The sequence below is a fragment of the Ruditapes philippinarum genome, unplaced genomic scaffold, assembly GCF_026571515.1.
Source record: "Ruditapes philippinarum isolate M1 unplaced genomic scaffold, ASM2657151v2 ctg3807_1_1_1_1, whole genome shotgun sequence".
Lineage (NCBI taxonomy): Eukaryota > Metazoa > Mollusca > Bivalvia > Venerida > Veneridae > Ruditapes > Ruditapes philippinarum.
The window spans coordinates 52,767-78,028 of NW_026856509.1; the positions used below are offsets into that span (position 1 = coordinate 52,767).

General features: G+C 31.9%; 1 protein-coding gene across 1 annotated transcript in view; it reads left to right on the forward strand.

Moving 5' to 3' along the window:
* Positions 1-23,966, forward strand: part of LOC132746820 (MATH and LRR domain-containing protein PFE0570w-like) — a 71,903-nt gene extending 47,937 nt beyond the window's left edge. Inside the window, exons 27-43 of the mRNA XM_060736080.1 lie at positions 4,871-5,038; positions 7,420-7,485; positions 7,983-8,054; positions 9,435-9,500; positions 9,901-9,972; positions 10,913-10,987; positions 11,474-11,545; positions 15,394-15,456; positions 15,935-16,006; positions 16,891-16,962; positions 17,406-17,474; positions 18,456-18,530; positions 19,016-19,084; positions 19,980-20,051; positions 22,429-22,500; positions 22,714-22,776; positions 23,860-23,966. Coding sequence (XP_060592063.1) covers positions 4,871-5,038; positions 7,420-7,485; positions 7,983-8,054; positions 9,435-9,500; positions 9,901-9,972; positions 10,913-10,987; positions 11,474-11,545; positions 15,394-15,456; positions 15,935-16,006; positions 16,891-16,962; positions 17,406-17,474; positions 18,456-18,530; positions 19,016-19,084; positions 19,980-20,051; positions 22,429-22,500; positions 22,714-22,776; positions 23,860-23,946 — 1,305 coding nt within the window. The 3' untranslated portion in view covers positions 23,947-23,966. The remainder of the gene's footprint in view (positions 1-4,870; positions 5,039-7,419; positions 7,486-7,982; positions 8,055-9,434; positions 9,501-9,900; positions 9,973-10,912; positions 10,988-11,473; positions 11,546-15,393; positions 15,457-15,934; positions 16,007-16,890; positions 16,963-17,405; positions 17,475-18,455; positions 18,531-19,015; positions 19,085-19,979; positions 20,052-22,428; positions 22,501-22,713; positions 22,777-23,859) is intronic.
* Positions 23,967-25,262: the final 1,296 nt, after the last annotated feature.

A 25,262-nucleotide genomic window follows, 5' to 3' on the forward strand; every position in this document is an offset into this window, starting at 1 on the left:
CAGCGTGACCGAGTGGTTCACGCGTCGGACTAGTAATCTTAGGATTGCTGACCGCGTGGGATCATACCCTGTCAGAGGCAAGCTGTTGTTTCCTTGAGCAAGAAACTTTACATTCATTGCTTAGTACTGGTTGGTTCCAGGAACGGATTCGATAGTATTTCAATAAGCTGGTAGCTGGTGGGAGGGGTGTATTGATCCAGTAAAATATAAAAACAGTTGAGTATGGATAGGAGAGGTTGGTAAGTGTCAGTAAATCATTTAAGTGGCCGTTCTTTTTATATGACGTAAATTTACATGGTTCTTGGTTTAAAAGAAATATGCATTGATATATTTCTAATGCACTTAAATATGATTTAAGCCTACAAATAAGTAAATCTCACAAATGCCAGCCCCTATGCTCAGTACGGAGAGCATCGAAATTAGTAATTCAGTAATCTGCTGGACCGTTACGAAGACGAGGCGTAATCAAAAACAGACATTGAGACAAAATTAATGGCCATTTGTCTTAGAAACAATGTAGGATAAGTTGTCGTTCACTTAATGTAGGATAAGTTGTCGTTCACTTGTAGGTACCTTGTAGCTTATCATTGGTTAGTTATCTATCTAGTACTGCCGATGAAATGGATCGACCACCTTGGTACATTAAATGAAAATAAAATATCACAAATCTATATAGATTTTTTTAATCAAAGGGAGAAAAATAAAATTAACTAAGGAAAACAATACTAAAGAAAGACTGTAAGAATTTGTTTACAAGAAATTGATATTTTTCTATTTACTAACAACAGGAAATAATTATGTTTGCTTTATTTATATATATTTTTTTTCTCCCAGAAGCGCCTACTGAAATATAACGAAATGTCATTATTTGTCTATTTCCAAGCGTTCCTTTGTAATAAATACATGCAGTTGCTCTTACTTACGACAATGTTATAAAAATCAACTTCTTATTGTTCTCTATTAAGTTCCGCTGTGTGTATTTGCTGCATACTAAGGAAGGATCATTCCTGCTCATTCGAATATAGCAGTTAAGTGAAAAGCTTTCAACAAAGTGGTAGAATACGCTGTTTATTTCATATATTTTCGATTAGTATGGTACCTTATTTGTACTTTTTCGTTTGAGCGTATTTTCTGGTGGAAAAGATAAAACCACGGAACTTCAAACTACTATCTTTGCGTAAGCATGTTTTCAAGGCGAAACAACGACCTTACTTCCCCCGCCTTGTGAGGCACAACTACGAAAAATGTCCCGTGAATACACGTCACAATTTAAGTTGTTGCCGACTGTTTGTCGTGACCTATTTATTTCGTAGTTTTGCTTTGATGCTTTGAGAGGTTAAGAAAATGTAAACTTAAGTATAATTATACAAACCACCCCCCCCCCCCCCCAAGATTCTTGTTTGCTTGACTTTGCCTAGCGCGTCAAAAAAATGATACGACAAAAAGAAGTCAGAAACACGCCACTCGCGGGAGCAAAAGGTCGCGTTTTTTTTTGTTTTTTTTAGCTCACCAGAGCCGAAGGCTCAGGGTGAGCTATTAGTATCAAAGGGGGATGCTCCGTCGTCCGTCGTCATGCGTCAACAATCGTCTTCTTCTCTGAAACTACTAGGCAGATTTACTTCAAATTTGGTCTGTAGCATCCTTGTGACAGTCACACTTGAATTTGCTCATGTCATTCCAATTGGCCTCTTTTAGGGGTCTCTAGTGCTTAAAATAGAAAAACCTTTAAACATCTTCTTCTACAGAACTAATGGATGGATGATCACCAAACTTTGTCTGTAGCATTCTTGGGTAGTCTTTTATCAAGTTTGCTCATATAAATTTGATTGGACCCTTTAAGGGGTCTCTAGGGCTAAAAATAGAAAAAACCTTTAAACATCTTCTTCTACAAAACTAATGGATCGATGATCACCAAACTTTGTCTGTAGCATTCTTGGGTAGTTTTGTATCAAGTTTGCTCATATGAATTTGATTGACCCCTTTTAGGGCCGCTAAAGCTAAAAATAGGAAAACCTTTAACGTCTATTTGTAGAGAACTAATTAATGGATGATCACCAAACTTTGTCTGTAGCATTCTTAGGTAGTCTTTTATCAAGTTTGCTAATATTTATTTGATTGGCCCCTTTTAGGGGTCTTTAGGACTAAAAAAAGAAAAACCTTTAAACATCTTCTTCTACAGAACTAATGGATGGATGATCACCAAACTTTGTCTGTAGCATTCTTGGGTAGTTTTGTATCAAGTTTGCTCATATACATTTGATTGGACCCTTTAAGGGGTCTCTAGGGCTAAAAATAGAAAAACCTTTAAACATATTCTTCTACAAAACTAATGGATCGATGATCACCAAACTTTGTCTGTAGCATTCTTGGGTAGTTTTGTATCAAGTTTGCTCATATGAATTTGATTGACCCCTTTTAGGGCCGCTAAAGCTAAAAATAGGAAAACCTTTAACGTCTATTTGTAGAGAACTAATTAATGGATGATCACCAAACTTTGTCTGTAGCATTCTTAGGTAGTCTTTTATCAAGTTTGCTAATATTTATTTGATTGGCCCCTTTTAGGGGTCTTTAGGACTAAAAAAAACACCTTTTAACATCTTCTCCTACAGAACTAATTGATGGATGATCACCAAACTATGTCTGTAGCATTCTTGGGTAGTCTTTTATCAAGTTTGCTCATATTAATTTTAATTGGCCCCATTTAGGAGTCTCTATAGCTAGAAATAGAAATACCGTTAAATGTCTATTTCGAGAGAACTAATTGATGTAAGATCACCAAACTTTGTCTGTAGCATTCTTGTGTAGTCTTTTATCAAGTTTGCTCATATGAATTTGATTGACCCCTTTTACGGGCCGCTAAAGCTAAAAATAGGAAAACCTTTCAACGTCTATTTGTAGAGAACTAATTGATGGATGATCACCAAACTTTGTCTGTAGCATTCTTGGGTAGTCTTTTATCAAGTTTGCTAATATTAATTTGATTGGACCCTTTTAGGGTTCTTTAGGACTAGAAAATAAAAAACCTTTAAACATCTTCTCCTACAGAACTAATTGATGGATGATCACCAAACTTTGTCTGTGGCATTCTTGGGTAGTCTTTTATCAAGTTTGCTCATATTAATTTTAATTGGCCCTATTTAGGGGTCTCTATAGCTGAAAATAGAAATACCGTTAAATGTCTATTTCTAGAGAACTAATTGAAGCAAGATCACCAAACTTTGTCTGTAGCATTCTTGTGAAGTCTTTTATCAAGTTTGCTCATATGAATTTGATTGACCCCTTTTACGGGCTGCTTAAGCTAAAAATAGAAATACCTTTTAATGTCTATTTCTACAGAACTTTAATTGATGGATGATAACCAAACTTTGTCTGAAGCATTGTTAGGTAGTCTTATATTAAGTGTGCTCATATTATTTTGATTGGCCTCTTTTAGGGGCCACTATAATTAAAAATAGATATACACCTTAACGTCTATTGCTACAGAACTAATTGATGGATGATCAGCAAACTTTGTCTTATTGGGTAGTCTTTTATTAAGTTGCACATATTCAATTGATTAGCCCCTTTTAAGGGTCGGTAAAATTAAAGATAGAAATACGTTTAAACATCCTCTCCTACAGAACTAATTAATGGATTATCACCAAACTCTAAAGCATTTTGGGTACTCTTTTATCAAGTTTGCTCGTATTAATTTGATTGGCCCCTTTTAGGGCCGCTAAAGCTAAAAATAGAAAAACCTTTAAACATCTTCTACTTGAGAACCAATTGATGGATGATCACCAAACTTTGTCTGTAGCTTTTTTGGGTACTCTTTTATCAAGTTTGCTTATATTAATTTGATAAGCCCCTTTTAGGGGCCACTTAAGCTAAAAATAGAAAAAAACCTTCGAACATCATTTCCTACTGAAATAATTGATAGATGATCACCAAACTTTTTAGCATTCTTAGGTATTCTTTTATCAAGTTTGCTCATATTAATTTGATAAGCCCCGTTTAAGCTTAAGCTTAAATACCCCAGGTCATGGCATTTCTTCAAATTATTGTTTGAACATATTCTATGCTCAAATTTAATATTAGAATATATTGACATACCAACACGGAAAGGCAGTTGTTTCTGGTGAGCGACTCAGGGCCATTATGGCCCTCTTGTTTTTTTGTTGTTTTTTTTGTTTTTTTTTCGTAGCGACCCTGTGAAAGTCGCAAAAATGACACAAATCAACCACCTTACAGGTTTTTATTTTTAAAATAAGTAAGGTATTTTTTTTAATGATTTCCTTTAAGCAAAAAAACAACCGGGGGGGTTTTGAAATATGGAAATTTCAAAAGTTCGTAAAAGTCTTCGACTCTTTTATTCAACACAGTCAGTCAGGCACTGTGACAAAATTTGTTTTAATGCTTTTCAGTTCGGTTACAAATATGGAATAAGAAGATCAAAGCTCATTCATTTTACAATTATGAAGGCCTTTAAGTAGTCCAGCTTTATTATTCCAAAATCTTTTTTTTAATAGACCAAAAAGGCAAAAGTCGGGTTAAATCAGATCTGTCTATATTTAAGGGTCATATATTTTATTCAAGATTAAATGAAACTTATACAGACTGTGCTGCTCAAATCAAGTCACAATTGATTATAAACACGTTGTCGGTTACTCCGATTAAAGATATAGACCTTATCAAATAAAATCGGAGTTGTCACCCCCTGTTGACGTAATTGGGTGATATGGGGGACTGTACCACACAGTGATAATATAAAGCGATATGAATACCTCTATTATTTCATTTGAAGGATGTTGAAGTTTTTTATCATGATCTTTACAAAAATAAAACTTCTCTTCACCGTAAAACAAAAACAATAGCTTTATTTTATATGTAGGAAGCAAGCCGCCTGTGCAGCGATCTATCAAAGGGTCATGATAAGAGGATAAAAGATAGTTTACGTATACTCACTGCTAAGGTTTACATAAATCGACGGAAATTATCCCATGAAGAAAAAGACGAGAATTTAACACAGTCAGACGTGGAAGCCGTAACCCCCATTGAGGTATTACGATTCTTTTTGAACGAACATACTTCACACACATAAAACATGGCAATTTACTTATAATTTATACAAGCATTGGCTGGTTTCATATTTGCATATAAGGGGGCAAGGGACATATTCGAATGATGGCCTCAGTCAATTTTTTTTATAACTCAGACATGGTGTTTCGAAGATACTGGAAACTTCTGATATCTCTCTGTCAGTGTAATTCTTTCTTGTTTGTGTGTAGGAAATGAGAAGTTTTTTGGGTTTTTTTACCCGAAACTCAGCATTTTGGTAGCTTTGTATATATTTCTGACTCTCCGAATGGAGGTGAAAAAGTTAAAAATCAAGCTTTGACAGTTGGCGCCAAACAAGTAAGAAATTTCGGATAAATTTTTTGAAAAGTCTAAACGTATGACAGACACTTTATTGGTCATTTTTCAAAATGCCATAGCTTGCACTGCGTGTTAGTGATATTTTTTAAAGGAATCGGGCGGATTCTGGAGTATGCTGCACCTTCATGAAGGTTGCCCATATTGGTATATTTAAGGTGTGATTTCGGCTGGTTGGGGGTAAATATAAACTGCTGTCAGTCATTTTTTTAAGGAGCAATGCATGCAAACTATTACCTTCTTCAATGTATGTCATATATCATTGAATAATGCTGTGCAACTTGTTATCTGCCTGTGAAACAGATTTTGAAATATTTTGAATTGTGTTTCTGGTCACACTGAAGTACAAAATTGTTCATATTTAGGTCCCCTGCCCCCTAATGGAATAATAACTACGATATACTAAGTAGAGACAAACGAAATCGGGGTTTTAAAAATGAGAACTTGAATAAAAACAACATGCTATTCGTTTCCACTTACACAAGTTTGAAGTTGGTCATCGTCCGATGACTTTTGACAGACTATACCCCTTAAAAGAAATTTTCAGTTTCGGTTCATTATTTCCCCAACAGTTGTACACATTCAACTCAAATTTGATAGATGGATACGTTAAAGTAATGCGCAGGTCAAGTTTGAATTTGGTCATGGTTCAATGATTTTTGGCAGAGTTGTGATCCTTTAACTTTGAAAAATAAACATTTTCAGTTTCCGTTCATTATCTTCCGAACAAATAAGACGTATGGATATGTCATAGGAATGCGTAGGTCAAGTTCGAATTTGGAAATGGTTTGATGATTTTAGCAGAGTTATGCCCCATTAACATTGACATAAAAGAACTTTTCAGTTTCCGTTTATTATCATCGTTTGATGAATTTTTGATAAATTTATCCCTCTTGAACGTTGAAAAAAATTGAACTTTTCAGTTTCCGCACTATTCTTTTTGTTGAAATGGTTTAATGAATTTTGACAGAGTTATCTTTCTTCAACTTAGAAAAAATAAGAAATTTCGAGTTTCTGCTTTATTGAAGGAATGTACGTCTGAGGATCCAAAATTCACGTGCTGGTATTTTAACAGAAAATACAAGACAAGTTCTTATTTTGTCAAGGTCCAATGTTTTTTACCGCCCCCCCCCCTTCCTGAATTTGGAAACTTTTTAAAATTCTCATTTTCTTATCATTCTCTTAGCTGCAAATATGCAATATGCAATTTCAAAAGGTAAACACTGAGTAGTTTCCGGACCTTGAGCTCTGTATGAAAATTGGTTTTTGTTGACATTGAATAGTTTTAAGGCCTGGAACTGAGAATGAAAAAATGGTTTGTGCTGACAAATTTGGAACTAAGTATTATTTTAACTTTAGCTTTTTTCATGTAAGCAATTTATCAATAAACTGTCAAAATGTAACTTTCATTTTGAAGTGAACGAATTTTGATAAATGCATGTGCACAGATGGGGCATTTGCTTATCTAACTTTCAATATTTCTCTACTTCAAAATATACTTGAAAGTAACATTGCTATAATGACTTTATACTTAAATAACATTTTATTTTGCAGCGCTTGCATACTCCTTGGACATCTGACGTTATCCTTTATACATGCACCATTCCCTCGTGCTTCTCTTTTAAATTGTCCAGTGATAATTGTTTCTTTTATGTTCCTTCGAGACATCAGATATTATATTGCTACTTCCATTGAGAATTATGTCTCGCATAATATAATTTTATTCAACTCGTTCAATAAAGTCAGAATTGAAACTACATTCGTTCAATATCCTGTATTTCTAGTGTTTTGGTATAAAGAGATCACATCAGCTTAAAACATATATCAAAACCCTTCTTCTTAGAAATTATACTGCTCATGGCTGAGATATTATTCAAAAACATAACAATCATGTGTGCTATAAAACTTAAGGATATTCGTTTGCAATTATTAAGTTTACATTTATAATTGGCGCAAAAACATTTTAATATAATTAACCGATACTCTGTTCTTTCATTTTCGTTAAAGCCGCCAGAAGTAGAAGACGGAGAAAACAACAACAAGGATAAGGAGGAGAATACAGATGTTATCAATGTATGATTTTAGTTTTGTTTACAATTAATCTCTTACTTAAACCTTATTCTATGAAATACATTCAAGAATCGCCATTTAAGTGCTAACCATTTGTAGTTTGACATTATTGTAAGATTTTTGTTCAAGATATGAAGGGTTCATAGCCTTTGCTTACATAGCGGCGTAATACAATTCAATTTTGTCTACTTAATTTTGTTTACTTTATTCCTTTAAACATACACTCAAAATTTGCACGTAGTTTAAATTAAATATAATATGATTTACCCAAGGGATATTACTGCAAATTCTATTGTAATACCTGCGTTTATACTAAACTGTATTCTTCTAAATCAATATATTAAAGATGAATATTGTTGCGTGTGCAATCTTATTAAATTATAAAGTTAGAATCATTGTCTCTTAATTTGTCACAAACGATTGTTGTTTTTTCATTTGTTTATGTGTTGCTTCATACAAAGGTGTGTTTACTTTCTTACTAAAATATGCGTTGTTTGCAGAAGGACAATGATAAGCAGCGTGATTTCAAAGCAGGGAAAAGCTCAATTGACAAAGAAGGAAATGCAGTAAAGGTCAGTGCGCCAGTTTCAATGAACTTGAAATCTTTAATCAAATATTAAAATTAGCAGTGAAAGGCAGTTTATTCAGGAATAGTCTGAAATAAAAGACATCTGGTTTGTTATGTTTAAATTTATTGAAGTATTTTAAATATATTATCTTTTGTAATTGTTACATATTTATAATTACACAAGATATTATCTAAAACCATCGTGTATGCGTTTGCATATGTATGCGCGTGATATTTTCATTTGGATTTTATCATTTTTATCTCCTTGCTTCTATGCATCTGTAAATGTGTACATCCGTCCTAATTTTCTCATTCCTACAAAATTGCTATGCGATTTTATTCAAACTTGCAGTGTGCATGAACAATAATCGAGTTATTCCCATTTATCTGATTTACATAATAATTTTTGTCCGGAAATACCTCCAAAAGTTTCTCAGTTTATTTTCCTCTTACTTCATACACTTGAGGAGCACATTGAAAGTGCATTGAGCATGAACAATAATTCTACCTTGCTTACATAGTTATTTCTATCTTTCAGGTGTTTTTAAAAAAAACTGTTTCTAAAGCATAACTTAACATATCCTCAGATTTTATCCACTGTCATAGCACATTGGATGAAAATGCAGAACTTTACTTAGCATTTATTTGGACTTTCCCCTTATATCAGATTTCCCTGAAAAAATCCTGAGCATAACTCAAATGTATAAACGTTATTTCTTCAAAAAAATTTACAATGACATAAATGAATCACAATAGATCAAGGTCAAGGTAGCTTCTATTAAGTTGCAGCTTGGGATTGCACATTAGATATCTTAGAGCAAGGTCAAGGTCATATAATTACAATAGAATTTTCAGCTTCGACTCAATAACTTCAGAATACTTTGACATATTGATACATAACTTGGCACGTGTGTAGCTTACATGAAAATACAGCCTGCCATTGGTGCCCAGGTATCTGGTATACTTTTATTCTTAACTTTTGACACCAACTTTCTGCAGTGCCATATTGTATTCCTAATTCCTATCACATTAAACTTGGCCGTTAAAAATCTGGTTTTGTCGCATTGCGGCGCTTCTTGTCTTCAAACTTAATACACTGAAATAAAACAAAACAATCCACATAAACGTAAGTAGTTATACTAACCTCCTCTATATTGCCTCATTCTTTTTTCTATGTTCTTGAAAACTGTATTTAGCATGATAATAAGTAATGAACGTTTTAATGATTGTAAAATGTACTAAATTTCAACCACCGGGTAACAACACGGCGTCGAGATTAATCATCATGTTTGCATATGGGAACGAGTATTGACAAAATACACACTGAACCCATATAAATTTAAATAAAATTAACCGTTATCCTGTCCATTCATCTTTTGTGTAGGAGCCTGAAGATGAACAAAGTGACAAAGACACTGAATCAGCCAAGAATCAGAAAGACAATTCAGTGGTATCAAAAGTATTTATTTTGATTTATTACATTTAACTTCTAATGTAAACTCTTTACAATAAATGGCTAATATAACTTTGATATTATTTTATTACCTCTTATTTCCTACCTATCCTAATGCAACTCTGTACCTTTTTCCTTGAAACAAACATCCTGAATGTACAAGTAAATGTGATATATCATTGTTAATGTAAGGGATGTTACTGCAAATTATATTGTTATACCAGCGTTTTAACGTCAACTGTATTCCTTTGACGTTATATCTTTTACATAATTATATACTTTTGTTGAGAAGTTTGTAAAATTAGAATTCTTAATAAAGCTTTTTCTTTTCTTTTGTGATTCTGTCACTTCATACACAGATGTGTAACGTTTTTAATAGAATATGCTTTGTTTTCAGAACGACAATGATGAAAAAAATGATTTCAAAGAAGGAACTAGCTCAATTGAAAATGAAGGACATGTAGCAAAGGTCAGTGCACTAGTTTCACTGAACTTGAAATTTATAATCAAATATCAAAATAAGCGGTGAAAGGCGGTTATGAGCACTTAGTATAAAATATATTGTCAGTAATAATAGATATCTAGTAAGTATTTTATTTACGTTTCTATAAGTGTTACCTTTTGAAATAGTTAAATATTAATAATTGCACTAGATATAATCTTAAATCCTCGTGTATGCTTTTGCGTATGTATGCGTGTGACATTAACTTTTAAATTTCAATAACTATTTATTTATCTCCTCGCCAATGGTATAGGGAATATTAGAAATAGTCTCCGTCTTTGCATCTCTGCGTCGTTGAATCCGTTTGTCTTTACTCCTTTATCAGATTTACTTGAAAGGAATCCTGAGCATAACTACAAATGTACACACGATATTTTCTTCAAACTAAAAAACACTGATATGAATAAAACCAAATACATAAATTCCATGTGATTTAATGTGAAACAAGTTACTTCCTCTATAGTGTCTCATTCTTTTAACTATTTTCTTAAAAACAGTTTTTAGCATGACAATTAGAAAATATGTTTTAAGGATTCCATCTAAGTAAAATGTACGAAATAACGATCTACGGGTGACAACACGGCGTCGGAATTAATCAACTTGCTTGCAAATGGGGGTTTTCATGATATACTATTTCGAACATGTAATTTACCGCCGAATTTACAGTAATGAATTATATGTTAGGACAAGACCTCTATAAGCATTGTATGCTTTCGGATCTAATCCTTTTTCAGCATTGTTTATTATGTAACTAATGATTGTATGTAATAATTGTTTGTGTGAAAATGTTTGAAGTAAAATATGTTTAAACTAAATGGGGGTGGGTGAGGTGTGACAAAATACACACTGGGCCTAAAAGAATTTAAATAAAATGAACAGTTACTCTGTTCATTCATTTTATGTGTAGGAGCCTGGAGTTGAACACAGTGACATCGACATTGAATCAGACAAGAACCAGAAAGACAATTCAGTGGAATCAAAAGTATTTATTTTGTTCTATTTCATATATCTTCTAATTTATTTTCTTTATGATAAATGGCTTATACTTAGCTGTATTGTGCCTTGGACATGTTGCATGTTTTTGTGTCTCTCTCTGAAAATGTTTGTTTTATAATTTCTGCTTTCTTACCTGTCCGTATGCAACTTAATTTATTCTATTCATTTTTGCTTATTTCACCCTTTTCTTGAAACAAACACCATGAATGTACATGAAGATGATGATATAAAAGTGTTAACGTAAGGGATGTTACTGTAAATAATATTGTAAAACCAGCCTTTTAACGTTAACTGTATCCCTTTGAAGTTATATCTTTCACATATATACCGTTCCTTTTAAAGCCTGATAAGATATTTTAATTAGAATCGTTGTCTTAGTATTATGTTACAAAAATTTGTTTTGTTTTTTAGATTCTGTCACTTCATATACAAGTGTTTTTTTTCTTTTTTATTGATATATGCGTTGTTTCAGAACGACAATGATGAGAAAGGTGGTTTCGAAGAAGGAACTAGCTCAATTGAAAATGGAGGAACTGTAGCAAAGGTCAGCGACTAGTTTCACTGAACTTGAAACTAATATTCAAATATTGAAATTGGCAGTTAAAGGCAGTTATGAATACCTACTATAAAATATTTTGCCAATAATAATAGACACACGTAAACACATGTACCGATAAAACTATAGCTTAATTTACATTACTTCCCATATAAATGCAGTAAGTTTTAAATGAAGTATATCCTCGCCCATATGGTTCATTCCGGTGGCGAGGGTAAACAAACCAAACACACACAATAGACATCTAGTTTGTATGATTTGTTTTATCTATTTACTTTTTTAAATGAGTTTTCTTTTGTAATTGTTATTCATTATAATTACACTAGATATTATCTTTAACCCTCGTGTCAGCTTTCATTCCGTCATCATCAGTTTCGATTCATTATCTTAGCAACAGTTACAAACAAACTCGAATTTGATGTTTGGATATAAAGTAATGTGCAGGTCAAGTTCGAAATTGGTCATTGTTTAATGATTTTTTGCAGAGTTGTGATCGTTTAACATTGAATAAAAACAACATTTTCAGTTTTGTTTCATTATGTCTTGAACGAATTTTAGGCATGGATATGTCTTAGGAATTTGTAGGTCAAGTTGGAATTATTTGGAAATGGTTGGATGATTTTTTGCAGAGTTATGACCCTTAAACTTTGACAAAAATAACTTTTCAGTTTTCGTTTATAATCATGGTTCGATGAATTTTGGATAAAGTTATCCCTCTTGAACGTTAGAAATTCTTTCGAAATTTTCAGTTTCTCCTCTAACTTTGAAGGAATGTACGTCCGAGGATCCACATTACATGTGCTGGTATTTTACCAGAAAATACAAGACAAATTCTTATTTGGTCAGGGTTCAATGATTTGGGGGTGTTTTTTTTTTTTTTGCTTTTTTGAACTTGGAAACGATTTTAAAATTCTCATTTTCTAAACATTATCTTGGCTACAAATATGCAATATGCAATTTTGCAAAAAGTAAACACTTAGCAGTTTCCGGGCCTTGAACTTTGTATGAAAATTTTTTTCTGTTGTCATTAATAGTTTAACGATCCTGTACTTAGAATCAAAAATCGATTGTGCAAAAAAAATTGGAACTAAGTATCATTTTAACCTTAGCTTATTTTAGTTAGCAATTTGTCAATGGACTGTCAAAAGTAAACTTGTATTCTGAAGTAAACCATTTTTTATATATATATATGTACAGATGGGGCCTTTGCTTTTCTAACTTCCAATAAAGACATAGTGTATTTGTTAAAATAGCGTTAAACACAAATAAATAATGTTTATCAGATGTTTGTTTAGAGGAGTCATTTGCAAATTGTATGATCTACTATTTTAGCTGATAATATAGGTATTGAGAGCTTTGTGTTCGTCTTGAATTGGTTTGGACATGGTTTAGTGATCTCAAATGACCTGTGTTAGAAGGGACATAGGTTGAATTCTGGCAACTGATTGCCATATTGTCTAGAGTTTAATATTTGATTATTGTTATTGTGGTGTTGTTGTTTCAATTAACATGGTTGGTCAGAGGCAAACATTTTTGTTAAATGCAGCCTGTTTGTACGCCATTGTTCATTGTCAATGATTAAGCACAGTTGTCCTCAACAACATCTCCGCCTAAAGCGCATAAAGAGTTTTGACAAAATGTCACCGGAATAAATATCGCGTCGCTCTCTAAAAAAGTTATATTATTAATTATAAAGATTTTGACAGGTTATATGGCCTGTGGTAATACAGCAAATAAATTTATTTCTCGACTTGTGAATGGCTTACATACCTGTATTACCGGGGTATTACTTATGTATCGTCAAAAAATTCAAAGCACGCACAACTTATTATGTATTTCTAAATCGTAGGCGGTTAGTTTCGTATGTTCATAATTTTTATCTTTAAATTCTGCTTTATAGGAATATTTCTATACTTCAAAAGATACTTAAAAGTTATACCGCTTTTACGACTTTATACTAAATAACATTTTATTTGGCAGCGTTTGCATACTCTATGGACGTCTGACGTTATCCTTAATACATGCACCTTTCCCTCGTGCTTCTCTTTTAAATTGTCTAATGATGATGGATTCTCTTATGTACCTACTCTTTAATGTAACATAAATTTTGTTTAAATTTTGTCTTCACGTATCGCTTTAATTTTTTAACATTTAGTTCATTTATCAATTTAGAGACTTTACATTTTGAGTTACAAACAGCTAGAGTGACTTTTCTGTGTAACATTTATACCTATAGATTCTGCTGTTTACCTCCGAGCCATCAGATATTTTACTGTTACTTCTATTGAAAATTATGTCTCACATACTATTTTTCTTTCAAGTCGTTCAATAAAGTCAGTATTGTAGCTTTAGTCATTCAATATTCTTTATTATATGCCCGAAAGGGCATATTATGTTATACCCCCTGGCGTCCGTCTGTCTGTCTGTCAATCCATCCGTCCGTACGTCCGTCCGTCCGTCCGTTAGCAATTTGGTTTCCGGAGCAAAGTTTAAGTTCCATTAGGCCGACAAAATTCAAACTTCATAATAAGATGATTGTCCATATTGGGTAGAAGACTATATTGATTTTTGGGTCAAAAGGTCAAAGGTCAAGGTCACTATTACCTTAAAACTGAAAACAGTTTCCGGAGCATAACTTAAGTTCCATTCGACCCACAATGTTAAACTTCATAGGATGATTGTCCATATTGGGTAGAAGACCACTATTGATTTTGGAGTCACAAGCTCAAAGGTCAAGGTCACTATTACATTGATACTGAAAACAGTTTCCGGAGCATAACTTGAGTTCCAATAGGCCCACAATGTTCAAACTTCATAGGATGATTGTCCATATTGGGTAGTAGAGCCCTGTTAATTTTGGGGTCAAAAGGTCAAAGGTCAAGGTCACTTTAACCTTAAAACTGAAAACAGATTCCGGAACATTACTTAAGTTCCATTTGGCCCACAATATTCAAACTTCATAGGATGATTGTCCATATTGGGTAGAAGACCCCTATTGATTTTGGGGTCAAAAGGTCAAGGGTCAAGGTCACATTATCCTCAAAACTGAAAACTGTTTCCGGAGCATAATTTAAGTTCCATTTGGCCCACAATATTCAAACTTCATAGGATGATTGTCCATATTGGGCAAAAGACCCCTATCGATTTGGGGTCACTAGGTCAAAGATCAAGGTCACAATTACCTTAAAACCAAGAAACAGTTTCCGGAGCATAACGTAAGTTCCATTTGGCCCTCTATATTCAAACTTTTTAGGATGATTGTCCATATTGGGTAGAAGACCCCTATTGGTTTTGGGGTCACAAGCAATGTCAAAGTCACTTTAACCTTAAAACTGAAAATAGTTTCTAGAGCATAATTAAAGTTCCATTTGGCCCACAATATTCAAACTTTTTAGGATGATTGTTCACATTAGGTAGAAGACCCCTATTGATTTTGGGGTCACAAGGTCAAAGGTTAAGGTCATAATTAATAACTTAAGTATTAATCAACCTACAGCTGTAAAATTTATAGGATGAACAGCTAATTCCCATGTCTTACAAATGCTTCATCCTCACTATAAAAAAACACTTTCAGGCATATAATGCTCCGCCTAGCGATGCTCTTGTTTCCTTTGGCATAAAAAGATCAAAATCAGCTCAAAACATATTTCAAAATGAAATATATCAAAACACTTCTTAGAAATTATACTGCTCATGGCTGTTATATTATTCAAGAACATTACAATCATGTGTGCTATCTTAAGGATATTCGTTTGCAATTATTTAGTGTATATTTATAATAAAAAACACATTTTAATATAATTAACCGATACTCTGTTCTTTCATTTTCGTTATAGCCGCCAGAAGTAGAAGACGGAGAAACTAACAAGAATAAGGGAGAGAATGCAGATGTTATCAATGTATGATTTTAGTTTTGTTACAATTAATCTCTTACTTAAACCTTATTCTATGAAATACTTCAAGAATCGCCATTTAAGTGCTAACCATTTGTAGTTGACATTATTGTAGATTTTTTGTTCAGATATGAAGGGTTCATAGCCTTTGCTTACATAGCGGCGTAATACAATTCAATTTTGTCTACTTAATTTTGTTTACTTTATTCCTTTAAACATACACTCAAAATTTGCACGTAGTTTAAATTAAATATAATATGATTTACCCAAGGGATATTACTGCAAATTCTATTAACGTAAACTGTATTACCTTGAAGTTATATCTTTTACAAATATACTGTTGTTGTGAATTTTGATAAAATAGTAAAATTAGAATCTTTGTCTTCTTAATATTTTACAAAAAGTTTTTTTCTTTTCTTTTGTGGTTTTGTCACTTCATACACAGGTGTGTTTGCGTTTTTACTAGAATATGCGTTGTTTTCAGAACGACAATGAGGAGAAAGGTGATTGTGAAGAAGGAACTAGCTCAATTGAAAATGGAGGAACTGTAGCAAAGGTCAGTGCACTAGTTTCAGTGAATTTAAAATTAAAAATTGGCTGTGAAAAGCGGTTATGAACACTCACTTATAAAATATATTGTCATTAATAATAGACATCTACTTTGAATTATTTTTATCTATTAACGTTTTTATATATGTTAACTTTTGTAATAGTTACATATTAATAATTATGCTAGATATTTTCTTAAATCCTCATGTATGCTTTTGTGTATGTATTCGTTCTTCATTTACTTTTAAATTCCAATAACTGTTTATTTATATCCTAGCCAAAGGTATGGGGAATATTTGAAATGGTCTCCGTCCGTGCAGCATCTTTACGTCGGTGAACCCATTCGTCAGTCCACATTTCGTCCAGTTCATTACTCCAAATCTACTTGAGCAATTTTCTTCAAACTTCAAATAATGACAGGCAGAACATTTTGTATGAAAGTGAAATGTCTAAGTGCAATAACTTTATCTTGCCGTTTTTAAGTCTTTACACCTTTATCAAATTTACTTGAAAAAAAAATCCTGAACATAACTACAAATGTACTCACGATATTTTCTTCAAACTTAATACACTGATATAAATAAAACCAAATAAATAAATTCCCATGTGATTTTATGCGTAACTATTAATACTTACTTCCTCTACAGTGCTTCGTTCTTTTTCCTATTTTCTTGAAAACTTGATTTAGCATGACAATTAGAAAAGGATGTTTTAAGGATTCCATCTAAGTAAAATGTACGAAATTACGATCTCCGGGTCACGACACGACGTCGGAATTAATCATCTTGCTTGCATATGGCGGTGGATGAGGTGTAACAAAATACACACCGAGCCATAAAGAATTTGAATAAAATTTACCGTTACTCTGTTCATTCATTTTTTGTGTATTAGCCTGAAGCTGAACACAGTGACAACGACACTGAATCAGACAACAATCAGAAGGACAATTCAGTGGCATCAAAAGTATTTATTTTGTTCTATAACATATAACTTTTTTATGATAAATGGCTTATACTTTTGCCTTGCACATGTTGCATGCCTTTTCGTGTCTCTGAAAATGTTTGTGTTATAATTTTTGCTTTCTTACCTGTCCTTATGCAACTAAATTGAAACTAGTTCTTTTTGCTTATTTCACCTTTTTCTTGAAACAAACACCATGAATAAACATGACAATTATCATGATATACAATGTTGACGTAGAGGATGTTACTGCAAATTATATCCCTTTGAAGTTATATCTTTCACATATATTCTTTTCCTTTTAAAGCCTACAAAGATATTATAATTAGAATCGTTGTCTTAGTAATATGTTATAAAAAAATTGTTGTTTTCTTTTGGGGCTCTGTCACTTCATAATTATACAAGTGTGTTTTCATTTTTACTGGAATATGCTTTGTTTTCAATAGGACAATGACGAGAAAGGCGATTTCGGAGAAGGAACTAGCTCAAATGAAAATGGAAGAAATGAAGCAAAGGTCAGCGACTAGTTTCACTTAACTTGAAACTTATTTTTAAATATTAAAATTGGCTCTGTGAAAGGCAGTCCTGAACGCTTACTATAAGCTGTACTGCTAGTAATAATATACATCTTGTTTGTAAGTTTTTTTTATCTATTTACGTTTTAATATATGTGTTTTCTTTTGTAATTGTTATTCATTATAATTACACTAGATATTATCTTAAATCCTCGAATATGCGTTTACGTATGTTTGCGCTGACATGTACTTTTAAATTTTGTCATTTCTTTCACAATTTATTTATCTCCTTGCCAAAAGTGAATGGTATATTAGAAATGGTATCCGGTGAATTCGAACGTCAGTCCCAATTTCGTCCAGTACATTTCTTGAAACCTACTTAAGTGATTTTCTTTAACTTCAAACACTGACTCACAGAACATATTGTATGAAATTGAAATGTCTAAGTGCAATAACTATACCTTTCCTTCTTTAAGTGTTTTCCAATTTATCAGATTTGACTGAAAACATCCTGAGCATTACTCCAAATGTACTCACGTTATTTTCTTGAAATTTAATATAAAACAAAATAAATAAATTCCACATAATATTTGTGTCGCCTCTACGGAGAAATGTCGAAATATAGGGATCACTTCTTTATTGTCTGTCTGTCTTACTGTCTGTCTTTCTGTACTTCTCTCTGTCAGTCCGTCACAAAAACATGTCCGGACTACTCCTCAGAAACTACTGGTCAAATTTCATCCAATCTTTACGGGAATGATCAGTACAATGAATGTAGTGCATATTGTCAGTATTTTGCGGTTCAATGATTTTTAAGAGTTATGGCCCATTAATAACTTCTATTTTTAAAGTTTGTACGTACTTATTCCACTGATGCAATTTCAATGTGATCTGTACCTTAAGTTTTGATAAATTAAACACTGGACCCAAAAGAATTTAAATAAAATCAACTGTCACACTGTTTATTCATTTTTTGTGTAGGAGCCTAAAGTTGAACACAGTGACAAAGACACTGAAGCAGACAGGATTAAGAAAGTCAATTCAGTGGTATCAAAAGTATAAATTTTGTTTAATAAGTTAAATAAATATATAATTTCGAATGTAATCTTTTTACGATAAATGGCTTATACTTGGCATTTACATGCCATAGACATGTTCTATGCCTTTTTATATCTGTCTGAGAAACGTTTGCTTTATTACCTATGTTTTCCTACCTGTCCTAATGCAACTCAATTGTACATGATTCTCTTTTCGAATTGTACCTTTTTCTTGAACAATCACCCTGAATCTACATGAAGATATTATATATATTTGTAAACGTAAGGGATGTTACTACAAATTAATACCTGCCTTTAAACGTAAACTGTATTCTTTTGAAATTATATCTTTAACATATACATTTTTGCTTGTGTGGTCTGATAATGAATATAGAATCGTGGTATTCTTCATATGTTATAAAAATGTTTTTACTTTTTTTCTTTGTGGTTCTGTCACTTTATATAAAGGTTGACATTTTTTACTAGATTATATGTTGTTTTCAGGACAATGATAAGCAAGGTGATTTCGAAGCAGGAACTAGCTCAAATGAAAACAAAGGAAATTTAGCAAAGGTCAGTACACCAGTTTCAGTGAACCTGAAATTTAAAATCAAATATCAAAATTGGCAGTGAAAGGAGGTTATGAACATTAACTTTGTATTGCTTTTATATATTAACGTTTTTATATGTGTTTACTTTTGTTAAAATCACACATTAATAATAACACTAGATATTATTAAAACCTCGTGTAAACCCTTGTTTTATTATATTTAACTTCTAATTAAAACACTTTACGTTAAATGGTATATATTAATTTGTTATTATTTTATTATCTTTGATTTCCTACCTATCCTTATACAACTCAATTGAGCCTAGTTCTGTTCCCTTATTGTACTTTTTCCCTTAAAACAAATATCCTGAATGTACATATAAATATAATATACAATTATTAAAGTAAGGGATATTGCTGCAAATTATATTGTTATACCTACATTTTAACGTAAACTGTATTCCTTTGAAGTTATATCTTTTGCATATATACTGTTGGTTAAGTTTGATAAGATAGTAAAATTAGAATCGTTGTCTTTTTTGTGGTTCTGGCACTTCATACACTGGTTTGAAGGATTCATAGCTTCTGCGCATGCTTCCATAGCGGAATACAATTCAATTTTGTCTACTTTATTTTGTTTATTTTATTCCTTTAAACAAACACTCAAAATTTGCATGGAGATTAATATAAAATGATTTACCCAAGGGATATTACTGCAAATTCTATTAACGTAAACTGTATTACCTTGAAGTTATATCTTTTACAAATATACTGTTGTTGTGAATTTTGATAAAATAGTAAAATTAGAATCTTTGTCTTCTTAATATTTTACAAAAAGTTTTTTTCTTTTCTTTTGTGGTTTTGTCACTTCATACACTGGTTTGTTTACGTTTTTACTAGAATATGTGTTGTTTTCAGAACAACAATGATGAGAAAGGTGATTTCGAAGAAGGAACTAGCTCAATTGAAAATAGAGGAACTGAAGCAAAGGTCAGTGCGCTAGTTTATAACCAAATATTAGACTTGGCTGTGAAAGGCGGTTATGAACACTAACTATAAAATATATTGTCAGTAATAATAGACATATAGTTTATATTGTTCTATCTACATGTATTAACGTTTTTATATATGTTTACTTTTGTTATAGCTACATATTAATAATTACACTAGATATTATCTTAAATATCCTCGTGTATGCTTTTGCGTTTGTATGCGTGTGACATGTACTTTAAAATTTTGTCAATTCTGTTACTATTTATTTATCTCCTCGCCAAAGATGAAGGGTATATAAGACATTGTCTCCGTACGCGCATCTCTGTGTCGGTGAATCTGTGCGTCAGTCCCAATATCGTCCAGTACATTACTTTAATTTTTGTAATCAATTAACTACAAACTTCAAACACTGAATGACAGAACATATTGTAAGAAAGTGAAATATCTAAGTAAAGTAACTATATCTTGCCGTCTTGAAACGTTACTCTGCTTTAACAGATTTATTTGAAAAACTTAATTGTCCGCAGCATTACCCCAAAAATCATTCAAGGAATTTCTTTGAACCTAATACACTGATAAATCACGTAATTCAAAAATATTTGTGTGCACTCTTCTTACACTCATAGAGCATATTGAAAGGAAGTAGAATGTAATTTAAACTTGATCTCTAAGTTATTTGCTTTTATCATGTTTATTTGAAAAACTGTTTCCGAAGCATATCTCCTAAGGAACTTCAGGGATTTTCTTCAAATTTAAAATACTGTCATAGCACTTGGTATGATATGCAGCGTGCAAGAACAATAAATCTACCTTGCATACTTTTAGAGTTTTTCTTTTTATCAATTTCACCTGGAAAACAATCCTGAACATAGATTTATTTATACTTTCTTAAAACTAAATACACTGAGAAAAATAGAACAAAATCCACAAACACTTTACTAGTTATGCTAACTTTGTCTATGCTCCCTTCTTTCACACTTTCATAAACTCTGAATTAAACATGACCATAACTTTAGGCTTTTTTAAGTAAAATCAAGTACAATGTCGAAGACAGTAGAGCCTCCAGGTAACAACACAGCGTAAGGATTAACCATCTTGTGTTTTATAAATGAAACCTTCACTCAAAATAATTTAAGTAAAATTAACCGTTACTCCGGGTTTTTTCCCAATTTTTTGGTGTAGAATTTGAATTTGGGAAACACGGGTTGCCCAAAAGAAAATTTGGATCAAAACAAAAACAATCCAGTTTTATAAAGTATTTTTTTATTTTTTATATTTAAAAGGATTTTATGAGTGTAGGGCTTAATACGGGTTTTGAAAAAAAATTCATATTCAAGCCTCCGTGAACATATTATTTATTTTTTCCCAAACGTTTTTGTTTTCCCTTTTTAAATAAAAGATTTAATTTTACAGAATTTAATATTCTTTTATCACATACCAAAAATAAAGACCGATTTAAGTGAAAAGGAACCACTTTTCATTGATACGCCTATAGTAGAACGCTAACAAACGCAATATTTATGTAACGAAACTGACGCCACGTCATAATATATGCACGACCCCTCCTAAGGGAAAGCATATAGTCGCCGCCTTGTCCGTCTGTCCATCCCGTTTTCTTTCCCGTGACATAATCTGAACAACAAGAGGTTTCCACAAGAAACTTTGTAGGTAGATAGACCTTATTGAGAAGAAGAGCAGTGCAAAAGAACCGACACTCCGCTTTGCCTTAATCTTGGTAATTGCCATTTGTTTATTTTTACACACTGAAGTTTGTGTGGGACATAACACTAAAACAAGAAACGTTTATGTTAATAAATCTCATTAAGACTAATTTCAATGTAAAGATACCGGTACTCTGCTTTGCCTTATATAAGAGTTTTTGCATTTTTTCCATTTTACTCTAAAACAACAAGTATTATTTACAAGAAGTAGTTTCTCTGTGTCCAAAACCTGATTTGGAGCATCACCCGGTTCAACTGGCTCTTGTTTATAACTTGTACTGTTAACTCTTTGCGATAAATAGCTTACATGTTATATGCCTTTTATGGCTGTCTGAGAAACGTTAACTCAATTGTCCCTCGTTCTTTTCTCTTGTTCTTCCAACAAACACCCACAATGTACATGAGGATATGATATCACATGATTAATGAAAGAATGTTACTGCACATTCTATCGCAATACCTGCTTTTTAAAGTAAACTGTATTCCTTTTAATTTATATCTTTAAAGATATACTGGTGTGCTTGTGAAATCCTGTAGAAAACTTTGAGTCATTGTCATCTTAATATGTTGCAAAAAGTTGGTTTTTATCTACGGTTCTGTAATTTCAAACAAATGTGTATTTGATTTCGTACAAAAATATACTTTGTTTTCAGAAAGACAATGATGTGCAGAGCCATTTCGAAGCAGAAACTAGCTTTAATGAGCATGTAGAAAATGCTATAAATGTTAGTACAACAGTTAATAATTTATAACAAATATTAAAATAAGCACTGAAAAGTAGTTATGTAGACTATCTTTTTAAGTAAATGTTGTCTACCAGGTTACATCTTTGATAGAGAGAAATTAGGTGTTATTAAATTAAGTAATCATTTAGATAAATGTTTAGTTAACTTGTAAATGTACTTTTTTCAAATTGTTGTTTAATTAATTTATTATAGAGTCAGCCCAAGTCATCAAACGAAATGAAAATACATACGGAGGACCAAGAAACTATTAAAGCAGTAAGCTATTTTGTTTCCGATTGTTTAAAAAATATTCATGAATGTATTTTATATGTTATATGTGTATTCATTCTAACATGAATATTATAATATTTTGGAATTGGTTGTCGAACATTATGGAATCTGCATCTATGGGACAGGTAATTTGTACTTATCTTCCTTAATATTTAATATGCATGTGTAAGAATAAGTCTGTGTCCATTCAGAAAATGGGAGAAGTAAAATAATAGCCAACATAAGGAAATTAAGTATTACGATTTGTATGCACTAATTCGATACCGAGACAGTCTAGTCTTAATAACCAGGGGTAAAGGTGTGTCAATGGTTCTTAGCCGACAAAGTTTAGAAATGTATGGACTACGACCCTGTATTTCTGTTAACGCATTGCTAAAACGTGGAAGTAAACTTATCTTGTCGGTTCGTACGTATATGCATCAGTCAGGGCCAGCATCTTATGGCTTATTAGCTTCATTAGACTTCAAATCACTTTCTCCTTTTCGCTTAGAGTGAGGAAGCTATCCAGCTATTATGAAAAATCGATGGTTCTACTCGGGCGCCCATCCGCTCCTCAGTATCATCCGCTCATCAGTAATTATATACAAGTTTGGACCTTAGATCATACTGATAAAATGTCGATGTCACTTAAAATCTAACAAAATCAAACAAAACTAGACTAAAGCATAGCAAAAAGCAAACATGCTAAATACTATTAAGACATACTCTATATCATAAGTTATAAAATCTTGTACAATGTCTGAGCATAATCTATTTATATATAGTACCATGATTAAAATTTCAAAATCAACCTTTATTTCTTATTCCATCAGTCAGACGTATGTTAATTATAATAGTATGATAATCCAATTAAAATTTATCTTTCATAACTATTTATAAAATAAAAGGAAAGCTGGGGAAGATATAGTCAAGGTCTGTTTAAAGGTTTTTATCTAAATTATATTTTCTTAGATTTGTTTGTATTTGTCATACTGAGTTTAAAAATTGAAATTGTAATCAAATGAACCATGGCCGATAATGATTTACTTGGAATCAACCCATAATATGTTCATTTATTTTTATAAATAGGAGACTGAAGTTGTACACGGTGACAGAGATACTCAATCAGACAAGAATAAGGACGAAATTTCAGATGAATCAAAAGTATTATTCTAATTTAATTTACATATAACTTTGATTGCAACAAATAACTTAATTTGGCCATTTAGTGTTTTTTTTTGCATCATGCCTTTTTGTGTTTGCCTGAGAAACGTTTGGTTCATAGCCTTTAATATCCCATCCGAATGCACTTCAATGTAAAATTTATGTAGATTTGCTTTTTTCGTGTTTCATGATTAATTGTTTTCTTCATTTTTTTCGCTTCAAATATAAACCTGACATGTTCACCGAAATATGTTATTGAATGTTTTATCTAAGGGACATTACTGTCTTTTCATAAACTATTTCATAGGAGCATTCGTAACCGAGTGGTTAAAACCGTTTACTTCAAATAAGTTACTCCTCATCGCCATGAATTCAAATCACGTTGATTCTTTCATTTGAGAAAACAGTTCAGCTGTTTTAGGGAGGTTGATGGTTCAATCGCCCGCCCACTCGTGTCTGAAATGATACAGGAATGGGCACCTTAGATCAACACTATCTTTAAGGTGTCTATTAGATTTAAAATGCATCATAACAAACACACAAACTAGTTTGTTAAATGATAAGTTTATAAATCGATTGTTTTTATCCAGTTTCAAAAGGGAAACTAGTGTTAAGAGTTTAAACAATGTATAAATTTAACTCACGATTTAAACAAATATTTTAGAATTATAGTTGCTATTACTTTTAAGCATACGAAAATGTTGCATACTATTACGAAATACTCTAGAAAATTGTTCACAACCAAAAGTTGTTAAATTCTCGTAACTACAATGTCAGGACATAATATTTTTATTTTAAATTCAGAAAAAAAACTTACTAATTTAATCATTTAAAAGGACTCCACTGAGGTTTTTTGACTTGATGGGACTGAAAATATTTTTTTCTAGATAAATGTAACATTTGATGTAGGTTTAGACCACTAATTTTTGTGCAAAATTTCCGATCATTCGCACCCTTCGTTTTTCCAGAATAATTATTCAAATTGTAAAGAAATGACCAAAAATGAAACGCGTTTAAACACTTTTCACTCAAATCGGGTAAAAAAGCATGAAAATACTATTTTCAGTTTATTTCAAAGGATATTTCTTGATTTCTTGATTACCTTTGCATATATTTCTGTTTAAAGTACCCCAGCTAATTGATGTAAAAATTCAAATGTTATATATTTAGGCCTTTAAACCTCAGTGGAGTTTCTTTAGAATATAAAATATTAGTAATAATAATAATAAACAATTGAAATTTTAATCAAAAATGACGCATGACCGATAAGTGATTTGTTTATCTTATCAGATCGTTTTATTTAACATGGGTCATTCAATAACTTATGT